Consider the following 26611-nt stretch of genomic DNA (forward strand, 5'->3'; position numbering starts at 1 on the left):
TCGTGTTTAGATTGGATCATTTAAAATAATACGCACAGTGGAATAGAATCATTTCTAAAAAACAGCTTACTTATAATCTCTGATGAAGTTCACCGTCCGACGGAAATATACTTACTCTAAATGATCAAAAAAGCGAGCAAAAAAGTAACTTCAATTGGACAAATCAATTTTTATTTTTTATTTCTACTCGTAACTACTTTACAAATAAATATATCTTCAAAACATGCATCCTGTAATATATTTATATTATGGACTCAAAAGACCACCTTTGTTTTGAATCAAAATCATCACTTTCGACAACTTTACTGAACTAATTTATGCCCCCGGTCAAAAATAAGGGTGAAAATCTCACTTTTTAAGATTTACAAATAGTTCCAATGCAAATTTTTCATAAATGTCTAAAATTCCACCATAAACATATTGTATCTAAACCTTACCCATTTCATTAGCAAAAGTTACGGGTTACTCGGTTGAGAGTTGTTCGCTGATGATGACCGCCTTGCTGCTGAAACGCGTTCGAGATTTTAATCTATTATTGTGGTTTATTGGTGTTTTCGCTTTACGTTGCAAGTTTAACAGCCACAAGTGCTTCTAGTCAATCATCATCGGTTTCCCGGAGTTAATTTGTCGTTGTTAATGCACTACAAGACAAGCATCCTTCTGCTGTTATATACCCAATGAGCAAATTATTCTCTGTATTGATAAAATTTCACGTTTACAATGCCCTGACATGCGACCATGTCAACAAAGTTGCAAGAAAACTTCATGGTAGTGGAGGTCCAGGAGAAAGCAGCTTAGATCAATGGACAGATTTGCTATTGCGCCATGCAACAAGTGAAAATCGCAATTGTTCAATAGCGACTTTAGTCTTACATTACATCTGGAGAAGACGTAACTGAAATTTGTGGAGCGGATCAACTTTGTGGTGGCTTAAAAGCGTAAAAGCTGGAATGGAAGGCGGAGTTTATCATATGACCACAGACTTTTTTAAGAAAACTGCTCATCTGGATCTGGATGAGGTTTATTACTTGTTGAGGCAGATAATTCATTTCATAAAATTAATCGTAAGCATGCTCTGTAGCAGGTCAGATTGAAATGGACCCGCTCAGAAAGATTCATATACAATACATACAAAAGTGAATCTGAATGAGCCGTTCTTGGTGTAAAAACCACATTTATAGTAATGAAACGCCGCTCAGATTTGGTATGTATGCTGATGATTCCTCTTGCCAAGAACATCTTGATGATGTTTTACAATGGTGGGATGCGTTAAATATTTCTGCACCAAAATATGCATATTTTCCTCAGGCACAAAAAGACTCTATATTAAGTAGGTTGGTGGTATGAGAATCTTAGGAGCACATTGTATAGGTACCTATACTTCATCCGTAAAAAAAAATTCAATCGAAATATTTCATAGGAAAATAAGATAAATTAAAAAGGCGAATTTCGAAAAAGATGAACTAGTATTTTTAAATAATCTTATTAGGACTATACTTGCAGCAAATCGTAAATTTATGGCACTTGTTTACTGTCTGGCATTCTTTGGTGTTTTATTATCACGGGCTAGTCCTGTTTATAAACATGTAATTAATTAATGTGTAGATAACTATTTTTCTCAAATTATTGAATAACCTAAAAAATACGGGATTTTGATACAGGACATCCCTCATAAAAATTAAAGAGCACACAAAAAACTATGGAATGGAAAAATAAAATAGTGGTTGTTCCATTGTTAAAAAAATAGTTATGCCACTTTGAAATATGGAAATGTTACTATTTTTTGTGAACACCCAGTATCACTATATTCAACTTTCTCATTACCAAAGTGTTGCTTTTTATTCAGATTTACATGATTGATCAAATGTATTTCTTAACTTTAAAATCAAAGTCGCTATACGATTTATCAAGGTGAGGGTGGTTTATAGGGAATTATTCGTAAAAAATTAATAATTTGGCAACATTGAAAATAACCAAATAGTGAATAGATTCCCATGCAGAGCTTAAAAAATATACAGCGTGTAATTTTTAAAAATCACTCTGTACAATCAAGAATAATTTCTGTAGATGCGCAACCATCTATAGTTGACATTTAAACAAAAGGTTTTTTGATATTTCTACCAGGTACGAGCTAGGAAAGACAGACACACTGTTGCAGGGCCCTGTATAACGAATAATGACTGAAATTGATTGAGGTTCTATTTAGCCCCTTAAATTTGGCAATCCGAACAATCTTTTCTCCATCCCTTCTTGGAGGTGAAGTGACTGAATAAAGAATAGAGGACTAGGTATAAGTAATCCTGTAATGGGTGCCTCTCCTTCCTTATGAAAAATTTCCCTGTCTCCATGTAGTCATACAAGATACTTTTAATCATTATCTACACGTTCTGGTTTTAATTTAAACACGCACCATCCTCGAAGAATTGGCCATGAATGAAAATTAAAGATTTCTCAGTATACACTGTGTCCCAGATACGGATGTCTATCATAGGGTTGTCGGAAACCGTAGAAGTTACGAAGATGATTAAAATTGCGAAATTAAAGCGTGTTGAAAAGAGAACTAAAAATTGATACCGAAGATATTACCAGAAAAACCGAAATTTGCCGATTTTGTTCATATTTTTGTCTGATATTATTTGAACAGATAACAAATTTAAAAAAAACACTTTCTCATTGAGCCCGACCCGACTGCAATGAGAGACTTTAAATACATCGTTTCGTGCAGGGTAATCATCATCAATTTTATTCTGATTTTCTTTTTTTATATATACATACATACAGTATTGAGTAGCATTTTTAATGACGAATAGAACGATGTACGGCGCACAAGAAAAAGTTGGAAAATGTTGGTTTCAATTTCAACAGGATGGTGCCCCACCCGTACATAATGCCCTAATCGTGCGCGAATACTTACCGAACATATTCTCCATTTTATAGGAAATTTATCAGATAGGTATTCTCGCACGATTAAGGCATTGTGCGTGGGTGCCCCATCCTGTTGAAACAGTTGACAACTTTTGTTTTTCAAAATGTCGTCTTGAGTACAAACTTTTTTTGGGGGGACTTTTATAGAATTTCAAGGAGAAAGCAACACTGACTATGTATATACACAGTCCCTTGCTTGAAAACGTCAAGAATCCTTTAAATTAAAAACATTGTTGCTGATGGCATTTTTGAGACTTTAAAATTTAAAAACTAGACGTCCAATAGAAAACACAAAAAGAGATGACTATTGATTAGACCTGATCGAATTTTTAAAGAATCGTTAAGCCGCTTGCGAGCAAGAGGCAAAGAGTGCACTATCAAATTTGTTTATTCGATTTTAATAGCCCTTATGGACCTTTCATACCTTAACGAGAATACAAACATGAAATAATTTTTATTCTGATCGAATGACACCAATACCAAGTCTGTAAGTGGTGTAGTTCCGGAGCCTTTGTGACTTAGACAGACAAACATCAAGAGCGAAAAAGTGCACTTTATATTTTTTAAAGAGAAAGTACACTAAAAAAGGGGTAGGATTCCCATTCTTCATGCTTATTTACGAAAATTTCAAAGTAACATGCAAAATTATTCAGGAAACCATGAAAAACTATTTGATCATGCTATGGATTTACTATTGCAGTTTAAATCCATTTTGAACAGAACAGAATTAACAGGAATTCTGATTTACCCAAATCAGAAACTGCACAAAAATCTAAGTGACCTTTATTAATAATCATAAATTAATAACAATAGCCAATGAAAGTTTTGAAAAAATGAACAAACAAATAATTCTCCCTGGATTTTTGTAGTATATTTTTATAAAATGCCAAATGGTCACTTCTTAAGGGTGCATGCAAATATTCCATTCAAAAGATTTCCTTTAATGATAAATAAATATGAATTCATTCATTCGTTGACAATTTCATTTACAAGAGGTACAAAAGCATATCGAATCTAAATTGCATGTAACAACCTCCCAAAAGCGACAGAGCGCAAAATTGCCGATAGCAAAACAAACATGTATTACAGATTTATTCCCAATTACAATGATTCCGCCCTTCGGCTTCATATTCATTGTACCCTCCGCGCACAAATCTGTTTATTCACTACGCCAACTCCCACGCAGCTCTAAATCCTGAAAGGCCGATATAACCTGCGATCTTTTCGTTAATCCGATTTCGAACGCACCTGTTCGTATCTACACGGCCTTAAATTATTTAACGGAAAACAAACCAGAAAATTATTCAAACGCTTAAGAATTTTAATTTTAAAACATCGAGGGGTTCGCATTTTACATTCGTTCTCCTCCCGATATATTTTGATTTCAATTAAATTATTTTATTGGATCGGCCCCTCGGAATGCCATTATCAGCTCCCTTTGCTTACAGTAATTCGTCTATATTAAAGCGAAGGGTTGAAAGAAAATGCCCCCGTTATTAAGGATTCAATAACGCTCTTTATTGAGAGCCGAAGCTTTTTTTATGAAAATAGAATTTGTCGCATTAGAAGTAAATTTTATGTTACCCTTATTAAACATTTCGAAGGGTGGGTCCGCGACGGGACGCAAATTTCCCTACTTTCAGACAGTTTCTAGTCGCGTCAACAATATAACGCACGACGGGGAGACGCATTGACATATGAAAAGGTGCCGAAGTGAAAAATCAAAAAAAGGGGGCCCCGTATTTGTGTTTATGATGCCCCCTACGGCGATTCAAGTTTGGGCACGTTTTGTTACAATATTTTACGCTGTTAGCATATGTCTGACCTGGCTCTTTGAATAATAAGCTTATAGTATTGTTGATTGATTTTAACTGACATTATGTTTGTTCGAGATTGTTAAGTATAGATTTTGACGTTTGGTAAACATCTTTCTTTGCGGATCACTTCCTTCTACATCTTTGTAAATATTCTAAATGCTTGATGCTTCCTTTTCCATTTTTTTATTGCATTGCATAGGAAACAATGTTTTTATTTTATAGTTTTCTATACCAAAAGTGGATACGATAATCACAAAATTGTGCGAAACAGTTCAGTGTTAAACACATATAAATCTTTTTCAGGTTATTGTCATTAACAAAAGATTTACAATCTCTATTGATGTGTCCACTCATCATCAGCTATGGGTGTTTCTAAATATGGTGTAAATACGGAACGGACTAATCCTTTGGCTGATTTTATGACTAAGAGTTCATTATAAACATAAGTGCGCAAACGCATTGTTACCGACCTGCAGGATGTCATAATTTTAAGATTTTCAGGAATTTCTTTGTCAGTTTTTGAGGTATGTTGCTCAAATTTGAAATATAAGTTACGTTGAAGGGCTTACGTCATTGGTCATGTCAATGGTAGTGAGAATCTAAAGGGTGTTGTTTTTTCGGGGGCCCTGTTCCATTTTCTACCCCTGAACTTTTTTTCGGTGAGCCAGTGGGACATTATGAAACAGAGATTTAATTTTTCTGATTTGTTTAGAAACTTGTTGGAATGTTGCAGTTTTTTCGTATCCGTGATATTACATTTTACGTAAATTGTCCTTGTGTTTGCATATGTTGACGAATGAAAGGTTTAAATTGTGAAGTGTACGGTAGAACTACAACACCCTGTAGATAGGTAATGAAGCGTTCGCGGACCTATGTTTATGTGAACTTTTAGTCATAAAATAAGCCAAACAATTAGCCCCTTCCGTATTTACATCACATTTAGGAACACCCTGTGATGTATCTCCAACGTTAAACTTAACGTGCAGGTTATTTGTAGAAAATGTTATTTTGCCCAGACTAATACCGCGAAATAACAATTTTGATAAGAAGGAGGAGATGGTTGGGAAAGTTGAAAAGAAGGGTATCGGCTTTTAAATATCAAAGCAAGACATGAATCGCTGCTTTTTTGGTGGTGCAGGTTTTTGGTGTATCGCAGTCAGCGGTAGTTGCGCATATTTTTGGTTATTTGGAGCGTTGTGTTTATCGAGCATTTTTCGCTTATAAGCCTTTCTAAGTACCCATTAAAGGGTTTTTTCCACCATCAAAGATCCAAATCTACATAAATCATTAATTACAACGAACCCCATGTCGTCTAAATTGAGAATCAAGTGCAGCCATAGAATCGCAGTTCGAGAAGCTACATCAGTTGCTTTTTAGGGGAATTTTAGGAAATGGGATGGTTTTGTTCCTCGTCTAACTCGAGAACGAAATGAGACAACAAGGTGAAACCTTCGCCAATCGATTTAACCGAGTTCAAAGATCGGTTTCTATTGAATATGAACCAGACTTTCCGAATCGGAGCTGAGTGCCAAAAAATTCCCCTACTGAAAATGGTATACGAGTTTCCCTATCTTGTGTTTGTGCATTCTGTTCGTAGTTTGACTGTTTATTTTGGATTATTAACACTTTAAGATCATTAATATTTCTTTAATTAATTGTTTCAATCGATCGCGGGTGGCGGTGTACGTGTATTCTGGCCTTTTTTTCCAATCAGCGTATTTGATTGATTTATATCGAATAAATTTGTTTCATCTGTAAATGTTGTATGTTGTGTTTAATCGAGCCTATATTACGACCTATATAAGAGTTCTCATGCTTTTTCTGTATGTAATATACATCTTTTAATTGTGGAGTTGATCAAGGCTGCTGAGTTTCCTCAAATTTAATAAAATTAATGTCGCGGGTGCTGAACGTGCCCTGAAAATTATTATTTCTTATATTTTGTTAGTGTCTGTGTTTACATGGGCTCGCTGGACTGGTGCTTGTGGATGGTTTAATGACCGTTTCCCATCGTACAGAGTAGTATACCGAATGTCCCAGACTGATTTGGCCGAGTTGTAAATAAAAATAGGAATAAAATTTTCGCTGGGTTTTTGTCACTTTAGGACGGCAGTAAAAATATCTAGACCACTAAACCCCACAAATTTTTAATAGCACCCTATCCTTAAAATAACCTATTCGTTTGAAATCGGAACGTAAATAACAAATTTATTGGCAGTTTTGTGGCCTTATCAAAGTAGGCATGGATGCAGCATATTTTTGGAAATAAATAGATGATAATATCTAAACAATGCATTTATTGTCAAAAATCTGCTGCATCCATTCTTACTTTGTTAAGAAGACAAAACTGCTTATGTTTTATGACATCACATTGTTGCAACAAATAAAAAATTATATATTGCTCATACCTGGTCTACATTATACACAGAGTGTTAATACTAAGTCGTTACACCCGAAAACGGCAGTTAGAACTCATTAAAACAAACAACTTTTCTTAGTTCCACTTTTTGATTTGGTGCCCCGCTTCGAAATTATTGACGTTTTTTTGTTTTCCGAAAAATCGTCATAACTCCCTTATTTCATAGGGACAAAAATTTTCAAAACTATCCTTCAACTCTCTAAAATATTTATAACTATTTCATAGTTTTTCAAATAGTAAAATAGCGATCGACCAAAAATTAAAAAAAAATTATTTTTCGATAACCACCCCATCGATTTTTGAAAGTAAAACATTTATAAAACCCTACACCATCTACTACAAACTTTGTACTAAACAATTTTTTCTATCTATCCTACGAAGGAGGGCCATTTTGGAAATCGAAATTGAAAAAAAAACATTTTTCTCGTATTTACGTGAATGGGATTTTGGTAACCTTAATCTTTGTTAGTTTATTTCACATATTCCTAGCAAATTCGAAATTGATTATTACATCATCTTTTATCTATTGTATTTATATGGGAACACAGTGACTGGGTTCCTTTCCCGGATATATTATCTGCACCGAAACAGTTATCGTTAACACTTGAGTAATATTAGACAAACTAGTAAGCTTCATCTATTAAAATATCGTCAAATTGGGTAGTTGGTAGATCCATGATCAAGGACCGCAATATTACCTACTTCGAGTTGCCGAAGAACGAGTCTCCCTTTTAAGATGTGGTAACATTATTTATGTAAAATGTGTCTTGGTTGTTAACCACCCTATTGCTATTTTTTATGTAAAATGTGCCTACATCGTTAATGACCATATATGAGTCGGTCATTCAACATTAATTTAATTTTTAATTTTAATTTTAATCAACTCACATTCTTTGTATATCATTATGTCGTTGTAGTTTAGGGTAACTACTAGGTTTCATTACATTTTCTTAAAGGGTACACTCTTTTGGATAATCAAAGAATCAAAGAAAAACTGAAATTAGGGAAAATAGTTGTGTTAATTAAATTAATAATTTCACTAGTTTGTGTTGAAAAAAAACGTTAATCTTTTGTTAGATACGTGAAAGCATGTATTCTGTATTAATGTATCAAAAATCATCAAAAAAGCTAAGTGAATCGCTTAAAAATTATTTATAAGGGCTTGTGTCTACAGAGGCCTCTACAGAACTAAGAGGGTCACTTTTTTAATGGAAAACCCGAAAATATTATTCTTCGTAGGGTGTTATTAAAGAATGAACGTTTTTTTAAATATGAAAACATAAAAAAATTACCAAACTAGTAAAATTATGAATTTTATTAACATAACTATTTCCTTAATTTGAATTTTTCTCTTAAATTTGATAATATAATAAGTTGTTTATACTGCTATATCCAAAAAAGTGTACTCTTTAAAAATATATAGGTATATAAACAACTAATGGTTGCTATTTTAAAAAATATGCCCCCTTTCACCATGCAGAAGTACGCCACGGGCTGTAAATCTAAAGTACGTAGATTGGTAGCAAAATTTTTGTAATTTTGGATACCACAAAACCTTTATTTAAAGAAAATTTTGTTTTGAAAATAATATTCAGTTTTCCAGACTAAATTTTCACCCTGTATACCTAATTATAGAGCACTGAATATACGCGCGAAGTTGGCTACATGCAATACATAATTGTAATAACTCGAAAACTATATCAACACCAAAGTTACATTATATATTACTTACGACAAAAAGCGGTACACAATAATTGTATATAGTCACAAATTTGGTATTTCGATACCCGGGCGTATAATTTTAGGCTAAGATTTTCACAATTGGTGCACTCTCTATAAGTGTATAGTTTAAATATCTAAATGTAAATTTAAAAGCTTGTAATAGGTGTTCATTTTAGTATAAGCCTGAGCGTTATTGATTTGTAATAAATTTACAATATTGTTAAAAAAAATCGAATTAGAAATATAATATGAATTGAATACCTCAAGATCCTGATCAATTCGATCCTGGGAACGGTAACCTCGCTGTTTGTCCTCGAACTCCCTTAATCTTTGGTTGTAGCGTTCAATTTGTTCCCTCAATAAGGCGTCCTCGGCAGCTGCCCTATCTTCGCAATATTCCAAACAACCGACGCCATCCAGACGCTCTAAATCGATCCACCCTCTCCACCGTACGCAAACGCCATTCATTATTAAAGAGGATTTTATATGAATCTGAAACAAGAGAAATACGATCACGTACTGAATCGAAATTTCCATTTCGCATAATGACAGGGTAATTTCGCTGGCCTGAACCGGCGGCGTACAATTCACACCATAAATTTTACAAGAGCGAAAAAAATAAGAAAAAATGTCCTAAAAAGAAAACCCGTTTGGACCATTGTGAATGTAACATGTGTCACCTTGTAACTGTTAAACTGGGCCCTTTTGTCTAAAGCGACTACCCCAATATTAAAATAGGGTATAAGTTACACTCATTAATAGGGGTCATTTTTTAAACGTGACCTATTTTAACAAAATAAATGAGGGCGATTAAAAACTCTTTTATATTTCATAATGCGCGTTGTCCATTTGTCATATGCCTTGTTCATGGTACGATTTCTGTACAATAAGGCGTGGAGGTATAATATTCGAATTCAAAATTCCACAAATTCTTGTACATAATTTATACTTAAACGATTCTACCTGTCTCCCAATTTTTACAAAGGGATCTACTTTGACGCAAGTAGTCAATGGTATTAGAACCTTTAAGTGAAAACCATTTTGACTCGTAGGCAGTCTTCCTGTATCAAATTCTATGGAGAACCAGCACCTGTTTTGCAAATATTTTGGTTAAGAAAGTATGGGATGATATTAAATGCGAATTTGCAATGATCTTTTCCGATAGTTTCCACCTGCATGCAAGCAACGAAAGCTATCAACGTTTTGTAGCGTCGAGCGTGATTCATTGTTATAATGCTGATATTTTCGTGCACATTGTGTACCTTAACAAGACGACCTTAAAATGCAAATAGATGCAAATCCTAACAGTACAATCATCACTTACGTGAATCATACCACCGCTAAAGCAATTTGCCTAATTAAAAAATCCAAGCATGTACCGCGAGAGCATACTAAGTACATGAACATGATTTGTTGCTTCTTATTATAATGTTCAAGGTTCCACCCGTCGATTGAATCGCATACATAATTCACACTGGGAAATTCCCTTCCTAACTTCTTGTTCATCATCGCATTAACATTAGTTAGAAATCAAATAAAACAGGTGCCCCCGATGATAATTAAATTAAAAAACCATTTCGGGCGAATATCGGATTTGCTCAAAGAAAAAGGAACGTAATTGATTTGGGGATGAGTTAACATTTTTAACCCTTTTCAATTCGTTTTTTGTTAAGTTTAGGCGAAGGGTGATACGAAACCGTTCAGAAATAATTTAATAGAATCTAAAATCTAAACATCTCCTCTATATAAAAATAAATCCATTGTTCTAAATTGGGTATTAAGATTGGACCAAGTTTGCTACGATTGGACAGATTTGTATTTATCTCTATAGAAAATATGATTAAATTCATGTTTTCTAAAATTTCAGCTATTCTTAATTTCCTAATAAGGCTCCCTCAAGTTCCTATAAAGTTTTCCTCTCAAATTCTTTTTTAATTTTCCTGAAATGCCTTCCATACCTCCCCTTCCAACAATTGTCTTATAAGTCGCTCTCAATTTCAAGTTCTGAAGTCCTTTTGAGCTTCCCCAAAATACCCATCAAATTTTCACTCAAAGCCACATCAAGTTTCCCTAAAGTTAATTGTTCCTATCAGGTTCCTCCCTAAAGTTCCTGGAATTCCATCAATTTTCCACTAAATTCTCCTTTCAAATCCCTTTTGAGTTCTCCTCAAATTAACTTCGCGTTCCTCTCAAGTTAAGCTAAATTTGATCATAAGACGCCCTCAAGTTACTCAAGTGCCTTTATTATTTTTCTAGATTTCATTGGAGTATAATTAACTAAAATAAAACTCACCTGTGTTTTAGTGAAATATTATAGTCGGACGATTGTTAAATCGCACAGTTCTTGATTATAGTAATACCACACACCCGGTAACAACGAAACGTGATAATAGACTAAGACTAAATATTTAAAGTGATAGGACGATAGGTAATGACAACCCCGATCTATTTACAGTCCAAGGTCTCGGCAGGCCAACGCTGTGGAGATTACGTAAGTAGAAAGCAGACATCACATCTTAAATTAGTTGTATTCACAAAACCAAAATAAAAAAATATTATGATGCGCTTTAACTTTTACTATTTCATTCTTTTGAGTATCTTATTATGATTTATGAATATCATTTTTTATACTATGGTTAGTTTCCATATCCACCATATTGTCACAATTATCCATATTAATTATTAATTAACTAAATTCCCTAATTTCCCGCCTCTAGATATCAAAGGCTCCTGAAGTTGTTGCTTAGAAAGAAATTAAATACTTAGGATACTAGATGCAAAGAAACAATGGGCCAAATGCGCAGATAGATTTAGTACCTATTCGATGCAATGGAGGGAGGGGTGCTCATGTACGGAAGGTAGATATGGGGGTGGAAGGAATGGGAGGAACTGGAAAAAGTACAAAAAAGCTGGGTATTAGTAGGGTTTAACGGAAAGACACCAAGTTCTATATTAAAGAAAGAAACAGAAATGGCAAAGGTAAGGATAGCATCGGGGTGCAGAGCAGTAAGGTTCAAGGGAAGGGGTGATAGAGAAAGCGAATTGGTGAAGGAATGCTTGACAACTAGGATGAACACAAAAAGAATGTGGGAAGACAAAAATATTACGAAAGAAATGGATACGGACGTGCTGAGGTCGAAAGGAGTAGGAGAAAAGATAGAAAGTGAGCTGGCAAAAAGGGATCTAGATGCACAAATACAACAATAGAGGATGAAGATATAGAGCGGACGCAGTAGTAGTGGGTATCACGAGCTAATAAGGGAGTGGCTACCAAAATATGTATGGGGATCAAGGAAAAATATAAAAACCATAGCCAGATTCAGATGCGGAAATGAAGAGACAGGGAAAGAGCCCCTGTTTTGCAAGAGAAAAATATAATTTTAAAACAGTATTGGATGCTGCAGGTTGCGTCTTTTAATTGGTTTTAAATAATTTTCTTTGCGCCAACATCATTCTTCTCGAGATATTGTAGAATTATACTTACCTATATATTATATTATATCACACAACACTGATTTTTCTGTATAAGTACCATAAATATTGTTTAAACAATATAAATTATTATTTCTCTCTACTAAACGATTTTCAATTTTAATTAAAAAATATAAAAAACAAACATTTAAAAAAATCTTCAAAATCGGAGCGTTTTCCCAGGATTTCACGAGAAAGACTTTCATTGACACGAATATTTCTTGGGAAAACGAATGCACCCATTTTGTAAACTACCGCCAATAAACTAAACTCAGTAAAATTATGCCCGGAATATTCCCTCCCAAGAAAACTTGCTCCTGGGCAAATCTTCAGCCTTCAAAACATTCACCTCCGTAAAATTCGTCACTCTAATTCCCAAGAATATTGGGAGCACGTTAGTTCTCCACAATAAATTCGCTTGCGAGATCCGGAACACCCTAATTCCACCTGCCGAGGAAGTACATTATAGCTACTCCAAGAGCGATTTTCTTCTGATCGTGGATTTTTGAATTTCTTTCGAAAGGTTTGCGAGTGTCTCGCAGCGAATATTACGGAACAGTTCTACCAAGCTCCATCAAGTTAGCCCCCGCAATTAAAAGAAAAATGTGTAATGACATTGACGGTTGTGCTAAATTGTGCTGATTCGATTTTAATTTGTGCTGATCTGAAAAATCAATTTTTTTTAATTGAAACGCGGGGGCCAATTTGACGCCCAGCCCCCAGGTTTTTTTAACGTACAAATTCCATTACTACTTTAACGAGTTGTGCTCGATGCATATTGGATTATGCCGGTCAAATATTCGAAAATAGTCTTCCGGTTCACGGTAGTATTGGAATTTGCACGTGTTGGAAAAAACCACGTTAGTAAAAAACCGGGGAGCCCCCGAAATTGAGAGTCAAATTGGCCCCCGAGATTTAAACGCATGAACTACCGTGTACCCTAAAACTATTGTCGAATATTTGAACGGCACAGTCCAATATGCAGTGAGCATAATTGATTGACCTTATTTAGAATTCCATATTAGTAAAACACGTGGGGGCTAGTAGTCAAGTTGGCCCCCGAGATTTGAGTGCAGGAACTACCATGTAGCGGAAGACTATTTTCAAATAATTGACCGGCATAATCCAATATGCATCGAGCACAACTCGTTAAAGTAGTAATGGAATTTGTACGTTAAAAAACCGGGGGGCTGGGAGTCAAATTGGCCCCCGCGTTTCAATTAAAAAAAATTGATTTTCCAGATCAGCACAAATTAAAATCAAATCAGTACAATTTGGCACAACCATAGCACTATATAAAAATGGTCATTACACATTTTTTTTTAATTGCGGGGGCTAACTTGATGGAGCTGTTCTACCAATATTTCAAGAGGGAACATACTTTCTATCTCTTCTAGGAGTAATAACAGAAATACAAATTGTGGGCATCGAAATATGTACAGGGTGGTTAAAGTCGTGGCTCACCATTGGATACGTCGTAACGAGATGTAGCTGTAGAAACCATACAGGCTAACTACTTTCTTATTTCTTATGGGCGTCACATTTGTTGGTCAGTTTTTGAAGGAACTTCTTCCACGGGACAACGTGATATAATTTGACTTTTTTTTATAGTTACTTCTTTTTCCTACACCTTAGTAAAAGGATGACGTAAATAATTACAACATACCACTTCAGTATAAATTTTATCCCTACAAACGGTTTGGGGATGTATTAAGTCATTATGTTCGCCGACACAAAGTATATTAAAAGTCGCGTCCGATTTTGCAATAAATGTAGAAAGTTTTACGACTAAAACTATATCTCAAAAATATCGTAACATCCCTTCATTAAGTACAATAAATTTAAACCCTCCACCTTGACCGTTTCCCCATTTTACGATAGCTTAACAATACTAATGCAGTAAAATTAGGCATAAAGAAATTTAACAGACAGATATGGTTATTTAGTGTCACGGTTATGACCGGGCGCATCCTTTTTAAATAATATTATAACTCAACGTGGACGAAAACTGTACTAAATTGCCCATCCATGAACGACTTAATTGCACTATTTTCAATTTTCGGTTAAGTATAGCTTAGCCGCCTACTTTGTTAACTTTCTCGTATTTACTGTCTACGTGCTGCTGTGATTTGCCCTAAAATCGTAGGTAACCGACTGTATTACGGGTGCGGATGGTAGAAGTGAGGGGTCGGCCCTTATGGGCAGTGCGTTGAAATTATCCAGGCCTATTACCATGTAAAATTCCTAATGTCCAGTGAATAAAGAAGGCGTGTACGTGATATAAATCAAAATTGCGCCCTTGTGACCATTGGTCTCCTGGCATCTGCTTGATAAGCGGGATTATTATTTTTAATAAAATTTTATTATAAACGCAACGGGTAGGTACGGCAGAATGGGGATTTAAGGGATAGAAACAATAGGTCGAATGGGCAAGTCAAACGCGGCATGGGGCACTTTTCAACTTGACTTGATTCTTTTAAAACCCTTTTTTTCGCTATTGTTACTTTTATACAGAAAAGGCGTGCGAAAATTATGTCATTATCAAAATTTTTTGCCGAACATCTGGTTCGGTACAAGAGGGTCGAATCCTCTGGGTGCTGTTGGACTCCACGGGGTGTAATGCAATGTTTAACTCGTGCTGTTTGTTATTCTGTTAAAATTAATAAAGTTATCGATGTTTAATTTCCTTTTATAAAAGGGTGCCGATTTGCTACATCGATCGTTACTGCGATTTTGTATACATAACTATTCACGTTGTGCAATATTATCTTTCTTTAATTGCCCTAAATCATTAACCCCAACTTCGTATGAGAAGTGAGAAAATGTTTACGAATTTATAATTATTTTCCCTATAATAAGGTCCTATAGTTCGTTACAAGGGGCATATATCCAACATTCTACTGTTTCAGTTGGGATTCTAACAATTTCGAAAATGTTGTAACAGTAAGCTCTATTACCCCAGTACCTACCGTACGACTATTTTCGAAAATTTGAACGCTACAATCCAATCTGCAGTTAGCACAATTGATTGGCATTATTCCTTATTCCATATCTGTAAAAACATTGTTCAAATTCGTGGTTCAGCATTGGTCGCAACGGTGGGAGATACAGCTCTTTTTGTGAATAACAAAACGGATTCCAAAATTTTGAAAAATCTTTGAAATTAACTGAGATATCAATGAAAAACTGAAAAAGCCAAATTTCGTTTTCATTTTCTCTAGCTTAGACGGTCGGAAATGGACGGTTCCCGTTAGTACCTCCTACGGGCACTTTTTCCCGGAGAATCTGTTTTTAGAATTTCCTTAGCACACTTAATGTAAAAGCTACAGGCTACTAGTTTATTATTTCTTATGGACGCCATATTGAATTTTTACGGAATGAGATAGAGGACAAAAAAGAACTTTTTAGGCTATCATCACAAAAACGTTGATTTTATGGTCTCTTTTGCGGCCATAAAGTTTCACTTTATTGTACGCTTCTGTCAAACTTTACTTTATTGTACACATCTGTCAAAACTGTACTTATTTGAAACTGATGTTTGAGAAACAGTAATCTGTTTGATACAAAGCGTCTATCTGGTCTAGCCCCATCAAGGATTGGGCCATCCACGTGCGTTTATTTCATTTTCGAACTTGTAGGAATGTTTCACACTATTTTGCATAATCACAATGTTCACATTTAAAATTATAGTTTGACGTTTTAATCTTTGCTGCTTGCAGACCTTTTTGAAGTGTAGAACCAAAACATGAGGAAGATGTTGTTGCTTACATTATTATACGAAGAATCACCAGCAATTAACCGAAAACACAAGTAGCTACCTATACCTACCATCAAAGTAGGTTTCTAATAATTGTACAGCATGTTAACTATAAGGTCTTGGAAGCCACAGTTACGAAGGACGTATTGCATTTGACATTATTAAAATCTTGTGCAGCGGAGGAAGTTGCGATTGTACTTTTACTCTCAAACGCCTGCTCTTATATCATATATGACTTAGGGTCGCAACGCTTGCAGCATCCAAAATTTCATTTTGGGTATCTGAACTGTCGCTATCACCCATTTTGATACGCACAAAACACACGCAAAGATGCTAATTATAATTTATTACATATGACAGGAAATGCTTTGTTTTTAATTATCTAAGATAACTATGATTTTCAGAAAAAATATGTTTATGAGCAAATTTTTGAATTCTTTTTTGATGATCGCCTAAAAAATGTTGTGTGCACCTTGGCCAAAAGTGATTTGTTAGGCCTCATCTGAATTGCGGCCTCGGCTACCGCCTCGGCCACAAACAGCAGCTTCGGCCAAAAAAGATCACTTTTACGGCCTTGGTACACAAATAACTATTTTGGGTGCTTCATGGTTTTTTTGTATAACCAGGAATACAAACATCAAAATAAATTCTATAACTACATTTTCCGCCCATTTATATATTACTAATCTTTGCAACAGAAAAATGGCTCAAACACCTACAGCCTTGGTACACAAATAACTATTATTTGAATGCATAGCCATGTTGGTTTAGCAAGATCTAGTTACCAGTGGATGTTTTGTTGAGAAGTGAATGTAAAACTTTTGATTTTGAAATTTTTTGTAAGTTTATATACCTATGAATATAGAGTGTGGCCCGTTTATATTTCTCTTTTTTTATCCTCTATCTCAGTCCGTAAAAATCCTATATGGCGCCCATAAGAAATAAGAAAGTAGTAGCCTGTATATCTACATCTAGCGTGCTATGGAAATTCTGATAACAGTTTCAGATTCTCCCAAAAAAAGTGCCCATGAAAGATGCTAACGGGAACCGTCCGTTTCCGACCGTTTAAGCTATGCAACATAACAATGAAATTTGAAATTTTCAGTTTTTCAGTGATATCTCAGATTTTTGAAAATTTCAACAAAAACTAAATTTGCCTTGATCCAAAAATTGTTTATTGAAGCAAAGTGCCTTACTTACAAAATCGAAATGAAAAGGCCTTGCCACAGATTAATTATTGGGAAATGAATTTTTAAGTTAGATTTTAGTCTAACAAAAGTTAAATTTGATACATAAAATACATTAAGTACCTCCACACGCTGCTCCACACCGAAACTCGGAACCCTGAAAGATGCTTCGGAACAGCTTCATTTTAATACAAATTAACAGTTAATTACCCAATTTCCGAAACGAAAAATAAGGTGAATAAAAGACAGTAGGTACATTTGATTAACGGAGGATCAGAAGAGGGATAATATGAGAAACAAGCTTTGGTATACTTAGATTTCAGGAGAGGAGGGCGCGCGATACATAATAAGAAAACTAAAAAGGGGTGAAAAATACGAGAAGATAAAATATGCCCACGGCGGAAACTCATGAGCACAATTAACCCCTCATTTCCTATGCACGTCAAGTCGTCATGCCTCTAACAAAAACATAATTTTTAACGCAACACGACTTCTCCAATTAGTACATGACAAAAACAAAACACCTATTATATCATTAAAGGACAATGACAAAGCATCGTACTACTCCCACTAAATAGACGCGTGCTAGTTAGCACTGCACCCGTTAGAGATGCATGTTTATGTCAATTAAAAATCTTTTGTTTGAACGTAAAGAATGGGGATGTCTTTGTGTTCGTTTGCAAAAAACGGACGGCACGCGACGCTCGCTTTGACGTCTTTGTTTTTACGTTTCTCTGTATGTGGTAGGTCGTGTTTACGTGGACTTCAATGAGCCCTCATGTTCGTATTTGCGAATAACACAATTTTCCATCCTAAGAAAACACAAGACTATTAATCATGTTGATTGTAAAATAGGGGGTGCGTTTTTAGGCAGCGTTTAAACTGTAGTGAAATCCACGTCTTTCAGTTATGTCAAATCTGTTTAAGGGCTGTTAGGAACTATTGACTCGTGCTGTTTTCCATTATTAGTTTTAAGATGTGTAACAGCTGTCGAAGATGTCTTTTGATGACACGGATAGGGGCACTTTTCACTCTGTATCTGTGACAAATTTTAAGTGAGTAGGCAGGGTTAAATCCTTCTTTCTTTCTTTTAAACTACTTCCGCTTTCAAAGTAAATATAAAAGTGTTACAAATTTGTTGTTCCTGTTTAGGTTACGAAAGATCACTCGTGGAATTTCGAAATAAACGCATGTATAAATCAAAAGGAAACACAATTTGAGAGTATGGCTATAAATTGCGTAGCAATTACAATAATTACACATTTTCCCATTCCCTACCCTTAACAAAAGGTCACGATACGGCTGTTAATTCGGCAAATGACTGCTATACAAAGTTCAAAGGTACACATTGCATTGACTATCACCACCCCCACGTACCTAACACATAATTACGAAACATGTTAAACAAAAATTAATTTGCGACGGACAGCACAAACGGGTGTTAAATTTAAAAGTAAAATAAACCGAGAGCTCTAATTCTTTACGGCTTAACATGTAATTCAACCGTTTCTATGTGCTAATCTTTCAGATTCTTAGTCCAGCACGGGTCCTCGGTTCAAACTGTGTCTTAGAACAATGCTAAAGGAAGATTTACAGCCGCTTTAAAAATAAATTGGTCTGCTCTCGCTATACAACTGGCGACAAAAGCCCTGCCTCGGGATATAAATTAAATGTAGGGACCTATAGGCTTTTCAAAAGTCTTTGTTATATTTGTGTAATTTTCTGCTTTGGGCTGTAGGTTATTCGGATGTTAACTTTGATGGACTGTTTATGATAATTACTCCTAATAACCGTGCGCGTTTCCGGTTTCTCTTTCGATTTTCACTTTAGGACTTAACGTTTTACGGCTGCTTTTTACCTAATTATAACGGATTTGAATAATTGGGGGTGTGACGCGATAAACTTAAAAGGTTATTAACAATTTTTTTCAAAATGTGTCAGTTGGTCCACTACGAATATTCAGAATCGTTTTTGTGTATCAATCGAGAAATGAGACCCAGGTCACAATTTCAATATGAAATTGCAGTTATGTTGATTTTATATGAATACACTCCCAGGATTGGAAAAGGAAGGACAGGAAAAGAAGCGAGGCGAGTTGCCTTCTGGATAATTTTAGTTCAGAGGGCAGTAAATTTAGTTTCCAGGTGAAAGATTTGTAATATGCATTTTCGCTGTTCATTACAAAAAATGTTAGGCATGATTGAATTGGTATTATTTTCAGTATTAATGAGAAGAACGAATAACCTTCGACGAAGTTGGAAAAAACATGTGGTTCTATTTGCAATGCCCTGAACACCTGTATTTGTTGCTGATTCGAGTTGTTTTGGACGGGATTCTACAATTTTCTCCGGGTGGAGGATTTGATGTGAATTTTCTTTTCACTTACTTATAAAGAAGTCTGAAGTCGAATCTGTGGCCGATTGTTGGGATATTTTCATTTGCCTCACGAGTAGCCCTCTTATTTAATTGAGGGCTCCATCTTAAGGTCAGATCCTTTTTAAGATCAGTCCTGAACGCCGGTTCCACGTACCCGATTAAATCCTTTCCTGCCATCTATACTGTAAAAGCACGGATACCATTTAATTACCAAAAGTTTAATAAAGAGACGGCCTTTTTGTCTACATCGAACGAAGTGATTGGGTCAACCGGAATTAATTATAAGAAGACCTCTAAGAGGGAACCTTTTTTTACCGGAATCTAATAATATTCCATCGATACTTGATCGACTTTGCTATCGGTATTCGATATTGAATTTCGATTCTGGTTCTAACTTACCCCTACCTATAAAATTTAAAGATAACTCCCAATCACCCAAATAAGTGACGTTTGTTCTGCATTTAGCAAGTACTTTGTTTCTTCGTATATAGTGATGCAAGATACCTACGTTACATGTAACATTATATCCGATTTACATGTTGACCAAGTACCTTCACTCACATAAGCTTAAGCGATGTTGCCGCTGTCCTCCATATATCCAATCCAAGTAAAGGGCCGGGGATTGATTGGATAGCGCCTATATTTTATGGTAAATGCTTCTCTATTGTACTTGTACCCATTATATACTTTATTAACGAGCTCCTAGCGAGTTTAAAATTGTGCTGTGTCTGTCCGTCCGTCCGTCCGTTAGTACAATATCTCTGAATTAATAGACCGAAGTGCGTGAGTTGGAAATGTAAGCAAAAAAATAAGAAAGGCCGTTTTGACATCTCGGTGAATTAAGAAACGAGTTGAATATAGTTCTCTAGCCATATAATACGCAATGCCAAAAGTTGAGTCTAATTAATTCAACATTCACAGTTCCCTGTTCGCATCTTGACCATTATGAACCGAATTGTAAACTTTTTTTTATTTATGAAGGTATTTCAATGAAATTTGATACATATGCACTCTAAATAAAAGCAAATGTAACACCAGTTTCAAAATGTGGTTTTGCGCATGCTATAAGCCGTACTCAGGAACTCGGTTGCTATATTTGTTTAGAAATTTATTAAGCGGCGGAACAAAGCGATGCAAGCTTTATAGGGGAGTCGATGGTGTACGTCTGTCCGTCCGTCTGTCTGTTCGTTAATACGATAACTGCCAAATACTTGGACCGATTCCGTTCAAACTTTGCACAGTTGATCTATACACCACATGTAACAAGCCTATTGTAAATGGGTCAAATTCAACGACCCCTTAGGGTCTTACCGAGGTGCTCTGCTGCTTTTTTAGATGCGTTTTAGGAGTTTATTTTATTTAATCTCAGCTTGAGTACCGGTACTTTCCCATCTTCGGGGAAGCATGCATATGCAACCCCTGTACATAAATCTGGTCCTATAAACTGTGTTGAAAATTACCGCCCAATTTCAATAGTGTCAACTATTGGTAAATTATTTGAGTCGATTATATTTCAAAAGACATATCCCAGCTTCAAACATGTTATATCGGCTGAACAACATGTCTTCATCCAGAAGAGTTCAACGGCTATTAAATTGGGTTCCTACGTTGACTTTATTTTACGTGCTATGATCGATACTCTTAAGGTGCATTCCATATACAGTGATATGTGAGATCTTTATTTGTTGTAAAAAGAGATTTTGATTGCATAAAATTAATAATAATAATAATAATAATAATAATAATAATAATAATAATAATAACACAGAAACAACCCACTCGTATACAACCGAAACGCAAAAACCTTAACAGCACCACAGGCTCACAAAATACTGCAATATCTCCACCAAAAACCCAAGCAACCTCACAAACACGACCTCAGGAACAAAGAAACACCATAAATACAATTAAAAAACACAAAACTCCTTCTTCACAGAAGCACACCACGTTATCACAACCCACTCGAATTCAACCCAAACGCAAAGCCAAAGAAACACTTACACAATAAACTCCATTTAATAAAATTACAGGAATTATTATAATGATTTTGTTTTGTTTTGTTTTGTTTTCCTCTTTCCTGATAGCGTTGGCTATTGTGCCCATCAATAGGTATGTTGGTAAGTACGAATTACATACTATCCCTAGATGTCCAATGTACGTGTGTGAATTTTTTTTTTTTAAGGACGCTACATAACTTCACCAGACACAGACACAGACACTAATCGTTACTTGATTTTAATCCGTGCGATTAGTTAACCAGGCTAGACCTGAGTTCTCACAAGAAACANCTAGCTCACAAAATACTGCAATATCTCCACCAAAAACCCAAGCAACCACACAAATACAACCTCAAGAACAAAGAAACACCACAAATACAAGTAACGCAACTTGCACTACAAAGACAGGTCCACCCAATAAAGTTACACGTCCTAGCACAATTAAAAAACACAAAACTCCTTCTTCACAGAAACACACCACATTATCACAACCAACTCGGATTCAACCGAAACGCGAAAACCTCAACAGAACTACATGCTCACAACATACTGTAATATCTCCACCAAAAAACCAAGCAACCACACAAATACAACCTCAAGAACAAAGAAACACCATAAATACAAGTAAGGCAACATGTACCACAAAGACAGGTCCACCGAATAAAGTTACACGTCCTAGCACAGTTAAAAAACACAAATCTCCTTCTTCACATAAACACACCACGTTATCACAACCCACTCGTATTCAACCCAAACGCAAAGCCAAAGAAACACTTACACAATAAACTCTATTTAATAAAATTACAGGAATTATTATAATGATATTTTTGTTTTGTTTTCTTCTTTCCTGATAGCGTTGACTATTGGGGCCATTAATGGCTATGTTGGTAAGTATGAATTACATACTATCTCTAGATTTCCAATGTGAGTGTGTGAATATTTATTTTATTTTTTATTTTTTTATTTTTCTTTAGAACCCTACATAACTTCACCAGACACAGACACAGACACTAATCGTTACTTGATATTAATCCGTGCGATTAGTTAACCAGGCTAGACCTGAGTTCTCACAAGAAACACCGACAATAATAATAATAACTAATAGCTAGCTCACAAAATACTGTAATATCTCCATCAATAACCCAAGCAACCTCACAAATACAACCTCAAGAACAAAGAAACACCATAAACACAAGTAACGCAACATGTACTACAAAGACAGGTCCATCCAATAAAGTTACACGCCCTAGCACAGTTAAAAAACACAATACTCCTTCTTCTCAGAAACAACCCACTCGTATACAACCGAAACGCAAAAACCTTAACAGCACCACAGGCTCACAAAATACTGCAATATCTCCACCAAAAACCCAAGCAACCTCACAAATACGACCTCAGGAACAAAGAAACACCATAAATACAATTAAAAAACACAAAACTCCTTCTTCACAAAAACACACCACGTTATCACAACCCACTCGTATTCAACCCAAACGCAAAGCCAAAGAAACACTTACACAATAAACTCCATTTAATAAAATTACAGGAATTATTATAATGATTTTTTTGTTTCCTTTTGTTTTCCTCTTTCCTGATAGCGTTGGCTATTGTGCCCATCAATAGGTATGTTGGTAAGTACGAATTACATACTATCCCTAGATGTCCAATGTACGTGTGTGATTTTTTTTTTTTTTTAAGGACCCTACATAACTTCATCAGACACAGACACTAATCGTTACTTGATTTTAATCCGTGCGATTAGTTAACCAGGCTAGACCTGAGTTCTCACAAGAAACACCGACCATAATAATAATAATATTATAGGAGCCCTTCAGAAGCGATTTTGTCTTATAAAAGTAGACATATAGGGGAAAACAATACGCGTCAATCCCTATGTCTACTTCTTAATAAATATCACTGTATACATATCTTAGAAAGACATTCGATATCACTCTATATGGCTACACCAATTGTGTGCATATGGACTTTCAGGTCACTCACTGTATGATTTACTTTAACTTTAGCTACTTGTAAGCTATTCAACTAGAAGGACCCAACCAGGGACTCAACATACCAAATCTTATGGTTGTTCGTCGCTCATGGTGGGCGTATTTTCAGGAGTACCGCAAGGGTCAGTCTGGGGACAGTTACTTTTCACCTTGTTTGTATATGATATTGTTAGGGATATTGACAGCAAGTGTTGCCTGTTTGCCGATGACTGTTCTTTTTGAATTCGGTCGCTTATCGCTCTGGCAGCTGAACCAAGAAAAATCTTGACGATTAATGTGCACATGCAATATCAGCTTTCTTACAGTATATTTGCTACAGCTTTGCGTTAAGCTCAGTGGTTTTAAACATTTTATTTGCCAAAGTTGTGATACATATTAATAATATCTAATTCAATTGCGGCACCGCATACTCAAAGAACCGCTTACTTTTACGGAAGCTTGAACCGTACGGTTCATAAGTGGAGTTTCCTTATCACAAACCAGCAAAGCTACATCGAATTACTATATTTATTAATATATTTTTTTAACTTTAATCACAGATGCTTCTGTTAAAGACAAACATATCTCATACTGTAAACATTAGAAGTGCGCATACGCAGTCTATGATGCGCAGTGCCAAATTCCTTATTTATGTTATATGAAGATATTTCTTTGAAATGTTAACCACCTATGCTTTCAGTAAAGAAAAACAAAGCCATAGCCTTTTGGGAAATCTGATAAATGCTCTAAAGTTACTTGCCTTAGGGCGAAAATCTTTTTACTTGTTAATATTTAATGTCGCAGTATATAAGTAAGGAAATTTTTTTCCCGTAAATAAACATTATTATTAAAATGTGCACTGCATTGCTGATTTTAGATTTGTAAAATACGTGGGGGCTGAGAGTTAAGTTGACGCCCGAGATTTGAGCGCAGAAATTGCCGTGTATAAGACTATTTTCGAATATTTGACCAGTCTGAATCGAAAGGAATGAATTTTTACCAACCATAGTCCTTCTCGACTCCTTATCGTGATCGGATAAAATTCATCATATCTAAAGAACAGATTGTGATGATTCGTGATACCAAAACTTTAAGAGCGAAAAGGCAAAGTGAATCATCTGGACGAGACATATCTATTGGTGAGGTAAAAGCGAATATCTTGAAAACGTGTCTGAAGAGGGTACTCATAAAGGGTAAGTGGAACGTTAGGACGAGACAGCCTGGAGGAAGGTACCTAGAGACGGAAAATGCAATATTTCAGACAATTTCTCTAAGGACTTCATCCTTCTTGCATTATATAGCATAGATTTTGAATGTATGCCATGCGGCATCTAAATGTTTACGTGTAATGAGCCCCTTCTCATTAATCATCTACCAAGAAAGTAAACGTCGATAAATATAGCATGCTCCATACCTCATAACCCAAACATTTATTAAGCTATTTCGGTTTTTAAAAAAATGAGCTTTATCTACACAAGAGTTGTGCAAAATTTAAACCTGATAGATTTAAACTTGATAGCAAATCTCTGGTCTTAAAATTGGATACACCAAAGTGAGTATGTTCAAAATATTTGGTCATTCTGTTCATTAATTTTTTGTGTGTTTTTTTTATTAAAAACATATGCTTGAAGTCGCCTTTTTATGTCACAAAACACAATTTTCTGTATCTTCTTCAAAGTTCATCACTCCCAGAAAAAGCTTGAGCTTTCTTCAAAATCTTCTAGTCCCTATTAGCATAGTGTAAAGATTCTTTACACTAAGCTATTAGGTACGTCTAACTTTTACAACTGTACGAAATACGAATCTAAAAAGTTATAGAGTGTAAATACCAATTTCCTATTTACTCTTTTTACTGTTAAAATTGAGTGCCTGCTCACTCAATACAGATTTAAATGAACTTGCTTAGCGTAAATCTTTCAGTCTCGATTTATTTTGGTAAGTTTCTGAACAAACCACGCAAAACAAAGGCCAACTTCCGCATAACTCCAATTTACGATGAACGTGTAAACACAATCTAAAAAGAATTTTTACCCGCGCCCGTTTTCATAAACTACGAAACTATGCCCGTTAAAACTTTATTGCGGCATATAATTTTTAAAACCAGACGCTTTGAGGTTTATTCTCTCAAGAGTGGAGTAACGGGAGATTTTTTCGTACATATTGATTTTGTTACAATTGTAGCAGGATGGGTCACGGCATTTGTCTGACGGACATAACGGCGCATACCAACAAAGTGCGGTTTCTTCAAAGCTCAAATTGTGCACTATAAACCTGTGTTTATTTGTAAGTCTGCCATACCCTGTCTTTATAAATAACTGTAAAATCGTTTTATAGGCAGCCAGGCGCCTTTACTACTATACAGATAGACGCATCATTACAGTTAACGCTGTCCAAATAATCGGCGGTGGTTTTTCTTGTCATTTCAGTTTATTTGGTAGCGGTCTGCTACCAATTCGTAAACAATCATTTAATACGAACGGGCCAGATTGTGAGTCTTGAGCTGAGCCGTTCGTATTGTATAAAGTGTTTTACCCCCTTTGTAAAACGCATCACCTGGGACGCATCATTAATCAGACAAAGGAGATGTACACGATGTTTCCAGTTTAATATCGTTGCAATTTGTCATTCTTACCACTTGGAAGCGGCAGTTTAACGCCCTTGTACCCCTTCCGTTATATCCGAACCCCTTATGTACGCATAAAAAAAATCCATATGTCACACGTAATTACGTTAATAAAAATAAAACCAGGTTGAAAACACCGATAACGTACAATATCAATTTTGTGGTTAAAATAACAGATCCGTTTTCGGTGGTTTTCCGTTTCCCTTTGGGGTGTTGTTATTATGCTAAATATTCGAACAAGGTTGTCGTGCACGCATTTTTCACAAACATACGTAAAGAAGCCGGTCAGTAAAGGAGGCACGGTAACATAATTGGATATGGCATGTACG

At 35.4% G+C, this 26611-nt stretch overlaps 1 protein-coding gene across 1 annotated transcript in view; it reads right to left on the bottom strand.

The window, feature by feature from the left end:
* LOC116170711 (protein big brother-like) overlaps positions 1–26611 on the bottom strand; it is a 49675-nt gene that overhangs the window by 14399 nt on the left and 8665 nt on the right. The window contains exon 5 of the mRNA XM_031487215.1: positions 9145–9375. Within this exon, the coding sequence (XP_031343075.1) occupies positions 9145–9375 (231 nt within the window). The remainder of the gene's footprint in view (positions 1–9144; positions 9376–26611) is intronic.

The sequence above is a fragment of the Photinus pyralis genome, unplaced genomic scaffold (assembly GCF_008802855.1).
Source record: "Photinus pyralis isolate 1611_PpyrPB1 unplaced genomic scaffold, Ppyr1.3 Ppyr1.4_LG5, whole genome shotgun sequence".
Lineage (NCBI taxonomy): Eukaryota > Metazoa > Arthropoda > Insecta > Coleoptera > Lampyridae > Photinus > Photinus pyralis.